Raw genomic sequence first — 12,177 nt, 5'->3', positions numbered from 1 at the left:
GAATGAGCGGCAGGGCTCACTTCCTTGTCCAGGCTGGGTGTTCACCTGCACTTCCTCCCTGGCCTCTGGCCCAGGCCTGAGCTTTAAGTGGCTGCTCCGCCTTTAGGCCGGATGCCCTGGTTGCCTGTGCTGCGGGTGAGTTGAGGCTCCTTGGATGCCCTTGGCTTACCCTGGATGCTTTTGCTTTATTTTGAAGCTTCAGACACTGTGTGCTCAGATTGACTGAGAACAACTCGCAGCCCCTGATGACCAAGCTGCAGTGGCTCTTCGCCTTCCTGGAACACAGCCAGGTCAGTTGGGGGTTGATGGGGGGTGAGTGCAGGGGGAGTCGGGGTATGATGGAGAGGAGGCTCTGGTCTGACACCCTTCCCTGCATCTGGCTAGAAGGCCCTGCGTCGTGGTGTAAGCTGTTGAGCCCCAAGTTGGGGCTGGCACGGGTTCATGGTTGGTTTAGTGCCTTATGGGACAGAAGAGGGAGTGTTTCCTTGCGCCCCCTTCTGTGTCCTGATGCCCAGATCTCTCCCATCAGTGATTCACGCCCTTGCAGTAGGTGTTGCTTTCTCATCTGTCGTATTTGGGCACGTGCATTGCCAGGCACCCCGAGGGCTGTGTTTGTTTTGTTCACTGTCTCTGCCCTCGTGGAACCTAAAACCCTTGGCCAGGCATTATGCAAGGCCCCGTGGGGGCCACGGAGAGGTAGAAGCCATGGTTCCTGCTTCATAGAGCTCACAGTCTGGTGGGGAAGGTGGACCTGCACATAACAACCGTGACACTTGAACGGAGGGAAATGCAGTGTTGTGTGCATGCAAGGGAGGGAAAAGCTGATTGTGGTGGGGGAGGGGACCATTGGGACGACCTCACGGAACAGGTGTCCAAGCATCTGGGTCTTGAACTCTAAGCTTTTGATGGAGGAAAGGTGTTTTAGGCAGAGGGAATGGCAATGAGTAAGGGTCTGGAAAGAAATAGGAGGTGCGTTGGGGAGGAGCGAATTCCTGGAGGATTGGTGCATCTCTGCGAATCTAGTGCCGTACTCATAGGCTGCATGGACTTGGTGGGAGAGGATGGGTCAGACACAACGAGGAATGAGGAGGGCTTCAGGGAGGAGGCCGGGAAGTTGAGGACAGAGTTTCCCCAGGGTCCCTCAGGCTCAGGACATGGCAGAGCTGGTTAGTGAGTGGCCTCTTGCTCCTGACCCTGCCTTTCACCTGCCTTGGTCCTAGCGGCCTGCCATCTCTCCAGAGAACTTCCTCTCTGCATCCTGGACACCCTGGTTCAGCCCCGGCACCCAGCAGGACTGCTCAGAGTACCTGAAGTACCTGCTGGACCGGTAAGGGGGGCCAGACTCTGTGCGGGGGCTTCAGAGCTGGTGGAGGGTGCCCGTGGGAGAGCCCACCTCTCCGGCTGTGTGGCCTCTCGCTGGAAACAGGTGCCGCACCGTATTCGTGGAAGGCGCGGAGATGGGTGCCGTGAGGGGTGGGCAGGGCTGCGTGTGAGGGACCTTTGGGAGCTGGAGAGGGGTCAGCGCGTGCACACGCGTGTGCTCCGCTTGCCCAAGTGCGTGTGCGCGTGTTCGGAACAGCGCATGGAGAGGGGGCACGTCTGCACGTGGCGGGTTTGTGTGCCTGTGTGGAGGGAAGTGTGTGCACGTGTGCTTGGCTCGTGAGTGCGTATGCGTGGATGTCGTTTGCACACGCATGTGTAGACTCTGTGTGTACGTCCAAACGTGTGGCTCCTAGATTAGGCAGATGGCCCAGATCGGCCTGAGCCCTGGGAGTGGATCTGTGCCGATGTATGAAGGCCCCGTGCTCTCTGCTCCAGGCTGCATGAAGAGGAGAAGACGGGGACGAGGATCTGCCAAAAGCTCAAGCAGTCCAGCTTGCCCTCCCCTCCCGAGGAGCCCCCCAGCCCAAGCCCCACGTCTGTGGAGAAGATGTTCGGAGGCAAGATTGTGACGCGGATACGCTGTCTCCGCTGCCTCAACGTCTCCTCCAGAGAGGAGGCCTTCACGGACCTCTCTCTCGCTTTCCCCCCCACGGAGCGCTGTCGCCGCCGCCGCCTGGGCTCGGTGATGCTCCCTGCAGAGGACCTCGGGGGCCGGGACCCGCCCCCACCCTCCCCAGCCCAGGTTCCAAGCAGGGTGGGTCCTCGGAGGCAGAGGAAACACTGTGTCACGGGGGATGCCCCCCCCTCCGTCCTGGACATTGAAGGCCTGGGCCCCCAGGGACGTGGGGGGCAGAGCAGTGGGGAGAAGGTGGAGAAGGAGGAGGAAGTAGAGGAGGAAGCACAGGAGGAGGAAAGGACCCAGGAGGAGGAGGAGGAAGAGGAGAAAGAGAAGGAGGAGGAGGAGGAGAAGGCAGAGAAGGAGAAGGAGGCCGAGACCACAAAGGAGAAGGAGGACGACGGCCCGGGGCCAGGGAGCCACAGGGGTGCCGCCGCCCCCGCCGGCGAGGGCTCCCGCTCGGTCCTGGACCTGGTCAACTACTTCCTGTCCCCCGAGAGGCTGACGGCGGAGAACCGCTACTACTGCGAGCCCTGCGCTTCGCTGCAGGACGCCGAGAGGGCGGTGGAGCTGAGCCGGGGGCCGCGCTACCTCATCCTGACGCTGCTGCGCTTCTCCTTCGACCTGCGCACCATGCGGCGCCGCAAGATCCTGGACGACGTCGCCGTCCCCCTGCTGCTGCGCCTGCCGCTGGCGGGGGGCCGCGGCCAGGCCTACGACCTGTGCAGCGTCGTCGTGCACTCCGGGGTGTCCTCGGAGAGCGGCCACTACTACTGCTACGCCCGCGAGGGCACCGCCCGCCCGGCCCCCTCTCTGGGCGCTGCCGACAGGCCGGAGCCCGAGCACCAGTGGTACCTGTTCAACGACACCCGGGTGTCCTTCTCCTCCTTCGAGTCCGTCAGCAACGTCACCTCCTTCTTCCCCAAGGACACGGCCTACGTGCTCTTTTACCGGCAGCGGCCCGGGGAGGGGCCCGAGGCCGAGCCGGGCTCTCCCAGAGGCCGGACGGAGCCCACGCTCCACAAAGATTTGATGGAGGCCATTTCCAAAGACAACGTCCTTTACCTGCAGGTGAGCAGGGCCGCCGGGGCCTCCGAGCTGATCTGGGGGGCGGGCTTCCCTGCACCGCTTCCGGCCTGGAGGGTGCTCTGTCTCCTTTTTCACTGCCCTTTCATTGACCCCTTATGCTGGGAATATACTGGTGGGGAGAGAGAACCCCTTACTTCAGAGGAGCCGACGTCCAGTATGCCCAGTTGTTTATTAAGCCTTGTCCTGAGTGTGCGAGGGGCACCGTGGGGTCGTGTGGTGAGAAGTCGAGGTTTGCGGGGGCACCTGGGGACCACGCTGCCCAGAACCTCCTCTCATGTACTGCCCCTCTTTAGAGTCAGGGATGGGATCAGAATACTTAGCAGCTGGAACAGCAGAGCCCCGACCCACCAGACTAGTGCCACTGGGCCGCGTGGACAGCAGCGGCCGGAGTCTGTGAGGACACTGGGCCGGCTTTACATTTCTGCTGGGCCTTCCAGGCAGAGGCAGGGCCGTGGGTAAGGACCGTCTGTGAGGCTGGCCTCCGTTCAGCCCGGGGAAGAGGTTTCTCACAGGCAAGTGCTTTGAGGGGCAGTGAGCTGGACACCTGTGTCCGGACACCAGGGGAACCCTGTGTGGTGTGACGTGATCCTTGAAGTCCCTGCACCACGTCCTCCCCGGCGCCCAGGTGGTCCTTGTCAGTGACTCAGTCTTGTGTGCGTGAGTTCCTTTTCTCCAAGGGGCTAGGAGTTTTTACTGGGAGAAGCATGGTTTTGCAGCCTAGATGTGGGGTGGAAGGATGGAGCCATCCCAGCCATCCTCCCCGAGGGCAGAAGCTGAGGCTCCTCTGTGTTTGGCCCTGGGCACCACGGGGACACTCAGAAATGCTCTGCTGGATGGCACTAGGGTGGGGCTGGGGGCACAGTGCAGGGAAGACTGGCTTGGGAGCCTGAATTTTAAGCCTCCCCCCCTCCCCCGCATCTGTGTTCCCAGGAGCAGGAGAAGGAGGCCCGAAGCAGGGCGGCCTACATCTCTGCACTCCCCGCATCTCCGCACTGGGGGAGGGGCTTCGACGAAGACAAGGATGAGGACGAAGGCTCTCCGGGAGGCTGCAGTCCTGCCGGTGGCAGTGGCGGTGACTTCCACAGACTGGTCTTCTAATGTGGACCCTGCCCCAGCCCACCGCAGGGGAGGCCTTGACCCTTTCCTTCTGGGAACTGGGTGGGGACCGAGGCAGAGGCGCTCTGCCAGGTGGGGTCTGAGGGAGGCTGTGGGGGCAGGTCCAGCCCTGAACACAGGCCCTTCCAAGGGCAGGAAAGATGGAGAGGAAGCTTCTGGGACACCGGTTCTCAGCCTGAAGGGTGTGCAGAGACGCAAAGACAGAGGTGAGAACCAAGCGCCTGACACTGGGCCTCAGGCCCCGACACTGCGATCACTCCTGTTAAGATGTCTCTCACCCAAGTGTCCTGGTCAACTTGAAGCAGTGTAGACGGACACTCTCTGGGCCTTGTCCCTCCGTCCCCCCAGCAGGCTACGTGACGGGGCTGAACGTCACAGCTCTAGTGTTTTGCCATCAAATAGCATGTCCCTCCTAGCTCCTTTCGGACGGTCCTGTCGCTCTGCAGTGTAAAAAGCAGAGCAGGATCTGGGGCGTGTGTGTCGTACTGCGGCCACCTCTTGGGCTGAGAGCATTCCAGAGCCGCCGGATGGGGTTGCCTGCACCCTCGGCGGGACTTTGAGGGGAGTGTAGGGGGGAAGCAGCCTGGCATGGGATCAGAGACTGTCCATGCATAGAGGGGAGAACAGTCCCCCCCACCCCACAGCGGGAGACCCTTAACCCCCAAACCCCATCTCCCCTCGCCTGCCTCAGTGCCTGAGATGCCACCATTTGCATCCCCTTTCCGGTGAAGATAGAGAATCCTTATTTTACTGCAACTATGTGTTTCTCCTGAAGCCATCGTGTGACCCGAGGAAAGCTGGCTGGCTCAGCGCCTTATCATCTGAGCCTGGCCTAGGGGCTGGGGGGTGGTTTGGTGAGGAGCAGATAGTGACCTCATTGTGCCCTGACACTGCTGTACCCTTCTACGTGGAGAGAAGAGACTCAGGGTCTCAAACAGGAATAAAAATAGGTTCTGCGAAGTCTTTAAAGATGTCATTCTTTCTGCCTCTGTGGCTGTGATGGTGGCTGTGCCCTTTGGGCAGTGAGGAGGGTAGAGCCCGTGCCCTGTTGGCTTGTGTGACACACCACGGGAGGTGAAAGTGTGCTACGCTGAGGCGCTTGCAAGTTAAAGGTGAGGACTGGGAGGACCCCGAGGGTAGAGCTGGGACCAGCAGTGGGGACGACGCCCAGATGCAGGCACCGGCAGAGGGAAGGACCTCTCATTACCCCGAGAGGCAGGTACCCAGACTCCGGGCTGCCCGAGGAGATCCTGTCAGGGGGACTCGCCTATCGGGTGAAGCCAGAGCCCCCGTATCTGGGGATTTTTCAGACCCCGAGAACTCTGGACTGCCCAGAACTGGCTACGGCTGCTCCCACATTCTTTCCTCCTTCCCTGGGAGAACCCGGTGCAGGTGTGTGGCCTCTCCTGGGACAGACTTGGGCACTGGCCAGGAGGAAAAGGGGGAGGCAGCTCCCCCAGTCTCCGCAGGTGCCAGCCTATTCTTGGAGCTGGAGAGGCACGCAAAAGCCCTTTCCACCCCACCCCTGCCCATCTGGGGGAACGAAGCAGGGGGGGAAGGCAGGGCCAGAGGCTGGGCCAGGGGCTGCCTGCCGGTGCTGTAGGTGGAGTTGAGTTTTGGCCCAAATGTCCCAGACCCTTGGGACATCAGCCCTTAGGGATCAGCGGAACTGGGCTGGTAGTCTGCCAGAGACCAAGTCATGCTCAGAATTCATCTCGGCCCTCTGTGCTTCTAAGCTGAGTGGGTAGAAGTTACAGTTGCCATGTTATGAATCAGGAACACACATTCCAAGGTAAGGAGGATTCATTCTCGTTCCCGGTCAAGACGAGGGCCCCGTTACTTCCTATTCAAAGGAAAGGGAGCAGACTGGCACCGAGCCTTCCTGAGGGTAACCCCCGGGCAGGGATTCTGGGCGGGTGGGTTCCCTCCCCGGCGACTTCCGACGAGGCAGGCTCCAGCGGCCGTCTCTGGTTGCTTCTAATGGACTTTATTGTTGTCCTGCTCCAACAGCACAGTAAAAAGGCCCCTGCAAGCTCCAGGCCTGCGCCGTGTCACCACGGCAAAGACAGGACCCACCAGAACACGTTCCCACCCCACCCCAGACCTACTCCCAGGATAAATACATGTTACACATTTTTTTAAAAAGAAAACAGAATAAATTAATAACTTAAGTGATTAGGCACCAACAGTGATTTGAAAAATTAAATGTCAATTTTAAATTGTATAACAGGGCAAGAACCTAAGACTGGGCCGCTAGCCCCTTTTCTCTTCCCGACAAATAGACAATTCTGTGCGAAATGATTCTAAATTTCAAGACACGTGTAACCAACACACAAGAATGCACACCACCAACTAGGACAGGACAGCCTGCACCTCGAGGGGGCCCCTCCGCAGGCAGCCCAGGGAGCTTGGGGAGTCCCAGAGTGTTGGCTCCCAGACGAGGGAGCTGCAGTGCTCCTGGGCCCAGCCTCGCCTCCCTCACGGGTTGCAGACCGAGGAGTGCGAACTGCGTCGTCTGAGCTCTTGTCGGAAGGGTGCGGGGAGGGTGGGTGGGCCAGGGCTTGGGGCAAGCTCCGCTCACTTCAGAAGGGGAAGGGTTGTGCTTCTCTCCCAGGAATGGGGCATATTTGAAGAGTTTCCAATGTAGAAGTCTCCAAAGTCCACCTCAGGGAGGGGCCCGGGCTCACGGACTCACACGCTCGGTGCGCTCCACCCTGGGAAGCCAGAGCCTCCATAGCGGGACCTCCCCCTCGGCACAGCTCGGCTGCCGTCTAGTCTAACCACCTTTCACGGTGGTGGCTCCGTGGGACCTTGCTTCGCCCATCTCCCTGGAAACCCCCCCCCCCACCCCCGCTGCTTGTTCCTGCTGGCCGGGCGCCATGAGTCTGGGTCTGCCCTTGCCGGGCCCCCAGGGAGGTAAACCGAACTGACAGGTGTGTACTAGAGACCGGGTCCCCTTACGCTTCCTTCTGTCTCTGCCCCTCCACCCTGAGGGACTGGAGCTGCAGGAACCAGGAGCCGGAAGGAGGCCTCCTTGAACATGAGATCTGAACACTCAGTTTCTAAAGACTCCGACCAGTTTCATTCACCTCGTGGTACGCTCAGAAAGTGCTCACGGCTGGGGCAGCGCCACTCAGCGCTCCCCTAGGAGACCCTTGCAGAGAGGGCCTTAAGGGCACGCGGTGGCAGCCACTGCCATCAGCCCCAGGACCCCAGCTCTGCCCTCCTTCCCTAGAAAACTGCTCCGTCTTCCTGCCTCACAAGCCCCTCTCGCACTCGCTCTCCCAGACCCCACCTTCCCCGGATCTGCACCGTCTCCTGCAGAAGCAGCCTTGCTTCCAGTCTCTCTCGGCTCTTACCAATGTCCCGTGCCTCAAGCACATGGCCAAACTGCTTCATCCCCACGTTCCCAGAACCTGACCAAGGCAGCCATTAATCAGTGCTCGCTGAGTTGAGCTGAACTGCTAGGAGAGGGGCTACTGTGGAGAAAATCCTCCCAACCGGAGTGGGGCTTCTGTGACCATGGCCAGGTGTGTGCTCTTGGGAGCCCAAAGGTGAGCTGGAGCCACCTCTGTGAGCCAGGGTGGGAGGAAGCTCTGCAATCCGCAGACTGGGCTCTCTCCTCCCCAGCCGAGGACAAAGTGCCTGGGGGGGGGGGGGGCGCAGCCGATGTGCCGGCCTTCACCCACGGGAGCAGAGCCTGGCGTCTCCTGCGCCCAGTGTGGCTCGGGGCTACCAGGGAGCCGCAGCTGGAAGATGAGCTGGGAAAACACCAGGGGCTCCTGAGACCACACTCCTACCGGCCTGGGCCCCGGCAGAAGCCCCAGCCCTCCCCCAAGTCCTCTTGGCCCCACCCTCGCCTGCACTGCTTCTCCCCCTTCCTCACTTCTGCCCCGCTTCCCTCGCTGGCTGCACTGCCTGCCTCCTGCCTCTCAGCCCATCAGTGACCTGCCCACGCCCACCAACTGTCTTGCAGAGACACACTTGCTGTACCCTCCCCACTACAGCCTAGGGCCCCTCAGGGCCTGCAGCACCTCTCGTCCGCCCCGCACGCCCTCCCCACCCGGCACCGCCTTCCCTTGGCACCAGCCTCTGCCCGCACCCTGCAGCACCCAGCACTGTCCCAGCCGCCTCTGGCGGGGTGCACCCATGGAGGAGGGCCTGAATGCTCCTGGGGCCCTAGTCACCCCCTGCTCCTGGTTCGTGGTTGCCCATCCTCCTCTGTCTTCCCTCCCTTGCCGCTGCCTCCTGCCTCTCCCTGCCCACAACAGCTACACGGTGGCGGGGCCGCTGCCTTCTGTGTCCCTCGAGACCACTGCCAACCTTCCTTCTCAACTCATCTTTCAGGGGCCTTGCCTCTCCCCTACCAAGACAGACAAGGAGGAAAGTCCATGTCCACTTTGGTCTGCTGGTCCTGGGCTCCCTGGGTCAGCGAGACAACATGGCATCTTCTGGGACTGAAGGAGAGGTAGCCCAGTAGCTGGAGGGAAGAGGGCTTGAGGGCTCAGCCCCAGCCCCTCCCCAAGCCTAGTAGGTATTCGGGTCTAAAGGACAGGAAGAGGCTGAAGGATGCTTTTTGGCAATAGCTCTAACTAAGGTGGGGAGAGGCATGGCCATTACTGATAAAAATCAAAGGTGGGCCCCGAGTGGGCAGAGGAAGTGCCTTGATCAGGCCCTCGCCTCTCAGGAGAAGGGTTCAGGGTCCCTGACATCAAGTGCTTCGAAGGCCAGAGTGGCAGGAGGGGGCACCGGGAGAGGAGAAGGTGTGTGTGGGGGGATAGGCGGGAGGAGCCAGCTCGGGAGATGCTGCCCCCGGGCACCTCCCCCGGCGCGGTGGCCCCTGCGTCACAGCTTAGCGCCCTTGGAAGGCTCGGAGGACTGCCGCACATCTGTCCACTCCTGCATGGTGTTCTGCAGGGCCTGGGTTTTCTCCTTGTCCACCTGAACGTAGTCCACCTTCTCGTCGGAAGTGACGGATGACGTGGATGGCTGAGGACAGAATGGGGAAATGGCTGTGAGTTATCCGGAGGGCGGGGAGCTCTTTCTGAGCTGCCTCGCGCAGGGAGAGGAGATGGGCCTCAGGAGCCTGCATTCTGTTTCTGAAAGGGGCCTTTAAGGCCCAAACCACATCATCTCTCCTGATTTCCCAGCTCCAAGGGGACCCAGGCCTTCCTCTCTGCCTCCACCCACCTCCCCGTGAAGGAATCGGCCGGGTGCCAACGAGCACCAGCCAGAGGGGAGCACTGGCAGCCACTCTGCTGTCTGGACGGGGCAGCTGGGAGTGCTTCCTGGGGAGGCTTTCCGGGGCCCGGGAGTCCCTTCTGCAGGTCCCTGTACCAAAGGCAGGGGATGCATGTGGACAGTTCTCAAAGACAAGCCAGGACACAGGATCCCCGAGCCTTGGGTCGCTCCCTGACTCACTTCGTAACCCCGAGCAGACCGCGGCTTCTGGTGAGCAGTACAAGGGGGGTGGACTGGCTGAGAAGGTCGGACAGACCTCGAGCCCTCTGAGGCCCAGACTAAAAGGCCAAGCAGTCAAGCAGTACGAGGCTGAGTGCTGGGACACGGTACCTTGCGGTGGGGGCTGGGGGAGCCCGGCTGGAAGTCCAGGGCCAGGTAATCAACGCTGCCCGTGCTCTTCTTTGGGGCGGGACTGTTGGTGCCACTGGGAATGGGAGATGCAGACACTGGATTTTGCTATCACAGAGGAGGGAAAACCCGTTAGTAAGTGCAGGAAACAGGCTAAGCCCTCACCCAGAAAAACCCACATCTCTGGGAATCGAGTGCCCACTCGGAGTCATGCACTGGGCCGGGGCTTCTCATGTCCTCATTTAAACCCTCATAACAATCCTGTGATGTACGTTTTCTCACTACAACTGTGGTTCAGTGTACAGCCGGCGAGCGGGGACGGGAGTGGGTCTGGTATCGGGCTTCCAGACCCGCCGAGCCCTGCTGTCCTGCGCTGCCTCCCTCCGGGGTGGTGGGCCAGGTCTCCACAGGCTCTGGACAGACCCCGTGTTTGCCTGCTGGCCCCCAACAGGGGACCTTTCCTTTATGCCCTGGAAGCTGGAAAGTCTTCGGCGTCCCTGGCCTCGAGCGGGGCGGCCTTCTCCCCGGGCTCCCCCAGCAGCTCTTCAACGGAGACACTCCAGGCTCCTGTCTCTGTCCAGGCACCAACACCAGCTTGTCTAGGATTTTCTTGAAGTCTTACTAATGAGAATGCCAACAGTCCTAGTTCTGTTTTTTGGCTCCTGACTGGTTGCTTTGTTCTTTCATTACTGTTGCAGCAGCTATGGCTTTTTCAATGAAAATGTCAGGGGGGACGCTTCTCACGGGCTGACCGTGTTTGTACCTCTGTGATGGCCTTGGCCACCGTGCGTCATGGTGCACGTGTGCCCTCACCACTGAGGAGATAACTCAATAAATGCTTACGCTCACATTCCTGCTCATGGTCATGGCAACAGCACAATAAGAAATGAAGAGGTCTTGACTTTTGAAAGATTTTAACAGGACAGAAGGAGGAAGTCAACTTTGAAGGCCGCTCTGGTCATGCTCTCTAGGCTCCCAGGGGCACTTCTGAGGCACCTGTCTAATCCCCTGGCCTTTCAAGCCTTCTGTGGCTCCCTGTGGCCCAGAGAGAAAGCCCGGACTTCCCAAGACAGCATTCGGGCTCATTCATGATCCGGCTCCAGCCCAGCCTCCACGGGCAGCCAGCCGGGTATGCCCGCCCATCCTGCAAGTATATCCCCACGGCACAGTCGCGAGAGGCAGGCCTTCCTGGCCCTTTAAGACCACGGCCTCCTCGAGGGCAGGGACCGTGCCTTCCTTGCCTCTGATGACGGCCCCGCCGTGCTCAGCACCCATGCACACGGGAAGGATGGCAGCCGCAAAGCAGTCCCATCCCGTGGGGGGCCTGCGGGGGGTCCCAGGCTACTCTGGCAGGAGTCAGTCCTGTGGGGTGCAGAGGACTCACCATAGGGACATAGTTCTCTTCGCTGTCTCCGGAGTCCGTGCTGGTGATGCTCTGGGTGGAGATGGGGCGGCAGTACTGGGACGAGCTGCAGTTGAAGGTGTGGCTGTGGTGGGGAGAAGACCGTGACCGCGGTCACACCCAGACTTCACCCCCGGAGCGCCATGCTCCATCACCAGACGAAGGTCTGACACGGGGCAGGTGCAATGACCCCCTTCAGAGATGAGGAAACCACGCCCCCAGAGCCCGCTCCGCTCACGGCGCGAGCATCAGCACGCAGCCACTCCCCTCACCAGCCTAACAGCCCGGTTCCAAGCTCCCACCTCCCTGGCGGACACTCACATGGCCCTAGACCAAGACTTGGTGACAGGTGACTTGAAGGGGAGCTCATCGATGACAGTGTTGTTTCTCAGGTCCAGTGGTGTTGGCTTTACTGGAGCAGGAACAGAAAGTCAAATGATCAGCCGCTGATGATAACGCCGCACATACACACACGTCCATGTGACACACAAGTACATTTACACGGGGAAACTGAGGCTCAGCGGGTTCTAGGATCTTTGCCTATGTCGACAGGCCTTGAAGTCATGTCTTCAGATTCTGAACGATACTTTCTTTGCAAGCATATTCTGCAGGAATCATATTTTCAGAATCCAAAATGGAGACACTGGGTCTGACAACAGACTGTTCCCCCCAGATCTGTGGCTGTATATGAAAACAAGAGATGGGGACTGCGACGGAGAAAGTCACCAGGACTGCTCCCTGCCACTTGTGGACCAGGGCAGTAGAGCCTGCCGTGGAGGAAGGCAAGTGCCAAAGGCCCTAAAGGCTCCACTTCAAACTCGAAGATCTCAATTCTCTGTTGACCAGACCAAGTGGGGGGGGCAGTTATCCTGCCCAGTTACTCTACTTCTCCTTTTGAATTCCTGCCCCGGGCCCCCCGTCAGCAGACTGAGGGAGCTTGGAACTCAAACTGTAGTATTTCTTCCCGGTCTGAATGCAGGGG

The 12,177-nt window shown here is 60.3% G+C and overlaps 2 protein-coding genes across 3 annotated transcripts in view; one reads left to right on the top strand and one right to left on the bottom strand.

Moving 5' to 3' along the window:
* The window catches only part of USP35 (ubiquitin specific peptidase 35), a 54,708-nt gene extending 46,619 nt beyond the window's left edge, over nucleotides 1-8,089 (top strand). The window contains exons 8-11 of the mRNA XM_026518190.4: nucleotides 197-290; nucleotides 1,221-1,327; nucleotides 1,819-3,070; nucleotides 4,019-8,089. Coding sequence (XP_026373975.3) covers nucleotides 197-290; nucleotides 1,221-1,327; nucleotides 1,819-3,070; nucleotides 4,019-4,186 — 1,621 coding nt within the window. The 3' untranslated portion in view covers nucleotides 4,187-8,089. The remainder of the gene's footprint in view (nucleotides 1-196; nucleotides 291-1,220; nucleotides 1,328-1,818; nucleotides 3,071-4,018) is intronic.
* Nucleotides 6,173-12,177, bottom strand: part of GAB2 (GRB2 associated binding protein 2) — a 183,827-nt gene continuing 177,822 nt past the window's right edge. Inside the window, exons 7-10 of one of the 2 annotated variants that reach the window (XM_026518191.4) lie at nucleotides 11,517-11,607; nucleotides 11,178-11,280; nucleotides 9,776-9,901; nucleotides 6,173-9,193 (exon numbers count right to left, since the gene is read on the bottom strand). In XM_026518191.4, the coding sequence (XP_026373976.1) occupies nucleotides 9,050-9,193; nucleotides 9,776-9,901; nucleotides 11,178-11,280; nucleotides 11,517-11,607 (464 nt within the window). In that variant the 3' untranslated portion in view covers nucleotides 6,173-9,049. The remainder of the gene's footprint in view (nucleotides 9,194-9,775; nucleotides 9,902-11,177; nucleotides 11,281-11,516; nucleotides 11,608-12,177) is intronic. The other variant, XM_026518192.4, reaches the window with a different exon arrangement.

This window comes from Ursus arctos, unplaced genomic scaffold, assembly GCF_023065955.2.
Source record: "Ursus arctos isolate Adak ecotype North America unplaced genomic scaffold, UrsArc2.0 scaffold_22, whole genome shotgun sequence".
In the NCBI taxonomy this organism is placed as follows: domain Eukaryota; kingdom Metazoa; phylum Chordata; class Mammalia; order Carnivora; family Ursidae; genus Ursus; species Ursus arctos.
Note: the sequence above shows the minus strand (reverse complement) of the source record. Positions and strands in the feature narration are given on the sequence as shown.